The sequence below is a fragment of the Austrofundulus limnaeus genome, unplaced genomic scaffold (assembly GCF_001266775.1).
Source record: "Austrofundulus limnaeus strain Quisiro unplaced genomic scaffold, Austrofundulus_limnaeus-1.0 Scaffold296, whole genome shotgun sequence".
In the NCBI taxonomy this organism is placed as follows: Eukaryota; Metazoa; Chordata; class Actinopteri; order Cyprinodontiformes; family Rivulidae; genus Austrofundulus; species Austrofundulus limnaeus.
This window is the reverse complement of record NW_013952698.1, coordinates 97,689-104,864: the sequence shown is the minus strand read 5'-3', so window position 1 is coordinate 104,864 and position 7,176 is coordinate 97,689. Positions and strand designations below refer to the sequence as shown.

The window sequence follows — 7,176 nt, the reverse complement described above, 5'->3', positions numbered from 1 at the left end:
ACAAAACAAGTCTTGAACTGGTCGTGCTGGTTTATCTCCTGTCCCATCAGCTGCTCTCCTGAGCCCATTAGTCTCTCAGTCACGACCCCGCTGCTCGGCTGTCGCTTTAAGACCCATTTCCCCTCATTGTCAAGCAGTCGTGAACAGGAAGAGGGAAACGAAAGCGGAGAGCGGCCAAGAAGAAGAAGAAGGGCCCCTGACGTATTTAAACACGATGCTGCCGCTGCTGCTCGGCGGCTTCACGTGGAGGAGTCGATCCGCCGCGCGCTGCGTCCAACCCGGGGCTCGGACACGGACATCCTCGCTGCTGGGCTTCTGATCGGACCCATGCGGTCTGCGCAGGGTCTGCCGTCCCCGTTTTGGACCCGAAAGGCATGAGAGTGTCACCGCGGGTTACTACTAACGCCTCAGGAAACGATGACAGGCTGAGTCCTCCTCCTGCGCCTGGCTGCTTAGATTCATGCTCTCCTTCTGCGGACACTCGTTTCCACAGCTGCTTTGTTTTATTTTCTATTAAACTTTGACACCAAAGCTCTTTCTGAAACGCATTTTGACCGGGATCTGAGGCGTACAGGAGGAGCAGGTGCATTGACGCCTGTCTGCAGAGTCAAGGATGACATCTACCATAGAGAGAAAAACACTGGAAGCCAATGAGTAAGTATGCTTTAGTCATAAAATCCTGTCATTTGTGATTTAAAGCTGACATTCAAGGACGTGACAACCACGTGGAACAACTGAAGGTGGCTTAAAGGCCAAATGTCTGCTAGAGATCAAATAAATATTAATCTATAAGAGTTTCAGTTTAGCTTTTCAGGGAAAAGTGAAGTTAAAATGATGTAAAACTTTTACATGTTGTCTCATTCTAATTAATTAAATTAAATTTATTTATAGCGCCAGTTCACAACAACATCATAGGGCACTGTACAAAAACATTTGTAAACATCATAAAATTTCAAATATCTAAGAAAGGCAGCAGATTGTTTAGAAATTTCCCTTTGTCACATTCTACTCTAAGCAGCACATTGGCGACAGTGGAAAGGAAAAACTCCTTTCAACAGGAATAAACCTCCAGCAGAACCATGGGCAGCTGGACTGGTTGGGGTCAGAGAGGACAGGACGGAGACAGACAAACACAAAACAGCTGGTCCAGGTGTAACTCTACAGGGAGAAAGACGATAGACAATGATAGAAATAATTACAAAAACGTGAGAAGCAGAGAGTGTAAAGACAGCAGCAGAGAGATGAAACGTGCTCATTTTGTCCTTCTGCCATCCAAATCTATAAGGACAGCTCAGGAAACCAAATATAGGATTGATCAAAAAGGAAAGTCTTAATCTGAACAGTATAGACCAGTGTTTCCCAAAGTTGGGGTCGGGACCCAAAGTGGGGTCCTGAAACATCAAGGTGGGGTCCTGAAAAGATTTTCTGAATTAATTACATTTTTGCCTAAGTTGTTACAAAGGAGTGAGGTTAGTATATTTAGAATGGATAAATGTAGTATAAAATGTTTGGTTCCCAAAGTTGGGCTTGGGACCCAAATATGGGTCATGAAGCACCTTGGATAATCTCCAGAAATCAATTTAAAGGGTAATAAAATAATTACTGATGTAATATTTTCCCTATAATTATTACAAAAACACAAAATAAGTATAAATAAGTATTCATATTTGTGTACAAACTGTTTAGATTGTCAAAAAGCCTGTGTTTTTAGGGTTATTAACACAGTTCGTGTACTCAGACCAATAATATTTGGGGTCACAAGTTTTTGCCATGAATATTTTGTGGGTCAGAAGATAAAAAGTTTGGGAACCACTGGTATAGACTGTTAGTCTCATGGGCAGAAACTGGAAGTTGGTTCAACAAGACAGGAGCTTGATAACTGAAAGCTCTGCTTCCCATAAACCTGCAGTCTGAGAGCAAAGTGTTCTGGAAAATATGGAACAATAAGCTCTTTAAATGGAGCTTGGTTGACACAAGGTTTTATATATTATTCTGAAATTGACAGGGAGCCAATGGAGAGAAATTAAAACTGGAGAAATAGAGCAGCATTTTGGATCAAATAAAGACTTTAAAAATTGTGTATTTCAAAAAGTATATATGTTTTTACATAACAATATGCAGTGTTGTGTTAGTAGATATACTTCTAGCAATATGTTCATTTTGGTTTTTTATTTAGATTCTGGCACAGTCAAAATAAAATTTCATTACAGTTATTATATCATAAATAAACCTTATTGAATCTTAAAGCTGCCTACCATTCAGGATCAAAGAGCATTTGACCATCTTTCAGGATCAAAGACCAAACACTGCAAAATAAATATTAAAATATAAAAAAATTCTAACAGTGTTTTACAATAAAAAATGTTATATTTGATAATCATTCCTCATTTGAGGATCTGTCTCGGTACAAACTCATAAATGAGGAGAAAGCCTTTTATTGTTATATGTTCTTATGGTTTTCTAATGGTTTTGCAACATAAAAATCCCTCCCTCCTCTCCCTCCTGAGGGTCATGAGGTTTTTTTTAATTCGTGAGCCTGGTTCATAAAAAAAGGTTTGAATGAATTTGAGTGAAATTGACAGGGGATTAAATTTAAAAATACATTATTGGCTCTTGAAAGTCGAAACCTGAGGGCGTGGCAGGTTTCAGCTTTTGAGCTAATGACCCTCAATCAGGAGGGGAGATTGTGATTTGCATGTGAGTTTAGCTTGTATAAAATGGAGCAACTAACTGAAGTTTTAAAGCTTTGAACTTACCGGCATCTCCTTTTAGTTTGAACTGAAAAAGCTCCTTGAATGAGAGATTAAACATCTTTTAAGTTGAGTTCTTCAAAAACACTTTAAAGATGAAACACACCCTGAATGACACCAACATCCTCACTTAGGCACTTAAAACATTTTTTTTCCTTCTATGATGACAACAAGGGCATTACAGCCAAATACTGTATTTCAAAGACAATATAAAAAAATATACCTAACAGCTGTGTGTGGGTCAGGTCTGTCAAAAACTCAGAGATCATAATAATATTAGTTGAGTCCTCAGACTTGGACCCTTTGTAACTGGGTTGTTTTCCTCATGCAGGGAGCCGGTGGACGAGGTCCTCCAGATGCCCCCGTCCCTGCTGACATGTGGTGGGTGTCAGCAGAGCATCGGCGACAGGTTCTTCCTGAAGGCCATCGAGCAGTACTGGCACGAGGACTGCCTGAGCTGCGACCTGTGTGGCTGTCGGCTGGGCGAGGTGGGCCGTCGCCTCTACTACAAGCTGGGAAGAAAACTCTGTCGGCGAGATTATCTTAGGTTGGTCTGGTGTCGGGGTGGGAAGTTGGGGGTTTTATTCGCATCCTAAGACGAAGCAGTGGTGCTCAAGATGCTAGATAATCTTTAACTTGTAAGCAAAAAGATCCAGAGTTTAACTGAGCTCTAACATGTTGATTCTGTCTGCTGCACTCAGGCTTTTCGGTCAGGACGGCCTCTGCGCTTCCTGTGAGAAGAGGATCCGGGCGTTTGAGATGACCATGCGCGTGCGGGACAAGGTTTACCATCTGGAGTGCTTCAAGTGCGCCGCCTGCCAGAAGCATTTCTGCGTGGGTGATCGCTACCTTCTCATCAACTCGGACATCGTGTGCGAGCAGGACATCTTCGAGTGGACCAAGCTCAACGGCAGCAGCATGGTGTAGGATCTTCTCTGGCTTCGAAAGAAATGGAGCTCGGTGAACAGCTGACTTTGTGATGCACAACATACGAAGTCAGAGTGAACACTTGGAGAGAAGTTGTTGAAGACTGCACCAGAAACTGTTTCTTTTTCAAAGCTTCCTTCACTAAAAGATAAAAAAAGTGCAACATTAGTAAGCTGCATGCACTGGAAAGTTTTGTAGATTTACACACTTTAAGCATCCTTCTAGTTTCTTCCAGTCAAACACTGTTGCAAAAACTCCAAGACTGTTCTGCAGTAAGAATATACATGTTTCTTTTAAAGACTTATTGTTTTAAAATAATGTTGACCTTAATATGGAGTACATCGGAATTGTCTGAAGGAAAATCTCCGGTTAAATCCATTATTCTTTATTTTCTAATATTCAGCTGACCTACTTTCACTAATAATTCATAAAATACACCACAATGATTTCATTTTGCCACTTTAACCCCTTAATGCCGATAGATTTGAGTACAGAGCCTCACATTAGGCTTATATTGTGTTAACTTAAAGTTTGTTAAAAGGTCCTCTTTAGGATGGATGTTGTTGTCAGGCTGAACCAGCTGCGCCCTCTAGTGGTTGAGAGGACTCATGCAATACAGATTTCACTGATGCTCAATGTGTAGTTTCCTCTGAATTTTTTTTTAATATCAGTCATTCTCAGAACATGCTCTCTTACCTTTTTGGATATTTGCTGGTCATTATGTTTAATAAATGACAGTTTAGACAAATGTTCATCAGAGTGTTTCTGGAAGTCATGTGACTGATGGGAAATGTGTTAGCATTGCAACTAAAAATGTCACTACTGTTTAGACCTTGTGTAGGTTTAAAAGATTGAATGATGATAACGCCATTTAATTTGTAGCTTCTGATTGTAGGTTTTACTCAAGGTAAAACAAAACAAAACAAAAAAAAAAACAAAATTTTGCAAAAAGTCTTCAATATTTATTTTAGAGTTAAGTATTATTTTGCCACAATTAGTTTAAGACCTCTGAAAAAACATTTGATGTGAAAATAAGCAGCTAATAAAGCATGACCTTTTTTTGTTTTCTTTTTTGTTTTTAGGAAGCATGGTTACGATATACTAATACAATATAATGCATTAAAACGCATACAATACAGAGTACATTTAGTATCATATATCAGAATTTAAAGTTTAAAGTTAAAGTTTGAAGTAAGAAATTCTGTTACTTTACTGAAGTAAAAATTTTGGTTATTTATACTGGAGTTATTATTAGTAAACTTTTCACTTTTACTTACATCTTCACACAATTATCTGTACTTTCTATACTCTTCATATTTTAAAAATAGCCTCATTACTCCTAATTCATTTTAGCTTGTTTTTGTTTAAAACAAAGAAAACAATTCTGTCTATATTGCAGTGGTAGGCAGCACAAATATAAATATTAGTTGCACTAACCCTAAAGCACTAACTCAAATATTTAGGTCCCCTAATTCAAAAGCACTAAAGCACTAAAAAATTTAGCAAAAGCTATTTCTAAAGCACTAGTTAGTATGATCCAGCTGACACATGAAACATTCTTCAGAGTCAACATGAGACAATATTTACTGTGTGCAGAACGTTTTCACTGAGTGCCCTTGGCGGGCCAAATGGGAGTCACCCGCAGGCCACATTTGGCCCGCGGGCCTTGAGTTTGACACGTGTCCTTGTAGATAAGTGACACGCATGAACAAAATGTGTGACAGCTTTCACCCTCAACTGTGAACAATCATGTTGATCAATAACATTTAAAGACCTCAGTTAGTGCTTCTAAATTTAGCCTATAAATTTAGCAAGTGCTAATCCACTAATGAATATAAGAAAACAGCAAAAGCCCTAAAGCACTACTCAGGAAATTAGTTCCTCTAATAGTGCTTTATTGCTTTAGGGCTGTGGTTCCCGAACTTTTTCTCTTCTGATCCACAAAATATTCATGGCAAAAACTTGTGACCCCAAATATTACTGGTCTGAGTACACAAACTTTGTTAATAACCCTAAAAACAAAGGCTACACGAATATAAATACTTATTTATACTTATTTTGTGTTTTTCTAATAATTATAGGGAAATATTACATCAATTATTTTAATACCCTTTAAATTGATTTCTGAAATGCAGTGGTTCCCAAACGTTTCAGCTTTTGACCCACAAAATAACAGTAGCAGAGACCTGTGCCCACAACTATTTTTGGATGATAAACATTTGTATCAGGTCAACTAAACATGGGCATAGTTACAATATTTATTATTCTACATTTATACATTTTATACATGATGTCACACTCCAGCAGAACATATCAGACCTACGTAGACTAGTATGAAGATGATGTAGGCAGAGATATATGCAGCTAAAACAGGTAGTGCATTCTAAATCTTTCAATATTAACATTTCAGTATAACATTATGGTCATCATGACCTTTAGAAAAATGTGTTTTGTTTTGGGGAGATCACCTCGTTATTTTGGAAATTCCAGTCACTCACTTTTACTCAATACCTTTACTTTTAATAAAAAATATGCATATATATGTTGTTAAGCTTGTGGTAAAACGTAGCATTTTACAAATTTAACCACCTTACAGCTCACACCAGCTGAATCCTCTCACAAACCCTGAACAGGACTGACTGCAGGTTGAATGAAAACCAGTTTTAGCCACAAGAGGTCACTGAAAGAGTTATAATGAGCAGGAAAGTTACTAAATATTTGACTATAGAATGTGGTTTCATACATAAAACATTTCTCCTGACAGGAATGATGAATACCAGAGGAAAAAAAAGCAGCAAAAATGTTGATGAAGTCATGATGTTCTTAATTCTGTGCCTCTTCTCTAAGCTGGTGTTTGGTGATTTTTGTTCTGTTTGACTGCCAGCTGTCAGCTCAGTCTGACCTGCAGGATGAAGACACCTGATGAAGGCCTTACTGAGAGAGGTATCCTCTCCTGACATTAAAAGTGGTTTAAGATGTTAGAGAATGGATGAGTGTTTAAACTGGGAGTGATGAGCACGGAAGCTGCACAGCTATTAGCAGTGTCTGACAGTAGTTTGTTTACTGACAAAGAGGGAGGAAAGAAGAAACAGACCAAACCCACCCAAGGCTGAGATAATGTTCTTGCTGAAACAGATATTTGTGGGGAAACTAATGAGTCTTCCCACATCAGAGGTGGGAATCAACTGCGCCGGCTCACAGCGGGATGAAGCGCCTCTCTGCTCGTTTGCAGGTCTGTGAAATTGTCAGTTTAGCATGAAGCAATGCTCAAGGAATGACAGCATGGAGAAATAATTGCTATGTGGTGGCTTCACCAACAAATCAGCTCCACATTGAACACCAAGTTGAAGATAGATGAAACGTTGACAAGTTAACCAAACTGGCAGCTCGGCTCTGGCAACGACTCGTCAGACACCAAAACGTTCCATCCTGGGAACACAAAATACTCAACCCTTGTGCTTCGAATAATCATGGCAAAAACAAGTTTTTGTCTTTCAAA

At 38.9% G+C, this 7,176-nt stretch overlaps 1 protein-coding gene across 1 annotated transcript; it reads left to right on the top strand.

Annotated features, from left to right (window-relative positions):
• lmo2 (LIM domain only 2 (rhombotin-like 1)) lies at window positions 1-4,429 on the top strand. Its single transcript, XM_014021531.1, has 3 exons — window positions 1-654; window positions 3,082-3,297; window positions 3,452-4,429. Exons 1-3 carry the CDS (start codon window positions 614-616, stop codon window positions 3,675-3,677), a joined length of 483 nt encoding a protein of 160 aa, XP_013876985.1. The 5' UTR covers window positions 1-613; the 3' UTR covers window positions 3,678-4,429.
• Window positions 4,430-7,176: the final 2,747 nt, after the last annotated feature.

Coding starts and splice junctions, on each gene's coding strand:
- lmo2 (XM_014021531.1), top strand. CDS start 614: ATGACATCTACCATAGAGAGAAAAACACTGGAAGCCAATGA. Junction 655..3,081: donor AAAACACTGGAAGCCAATGA/GTAAGTATGCTT, acceptor TTCCTCATGCAG/GGAGCCGGTGGACGAGGTCC. Junction 3,298..3,451: donor TGTCGGCGAGATTATCTTAG/GTTGGTCTGGTG, acceptor TGCTGCACTCAG/GCTTTTCGGTCAGGACGGCC.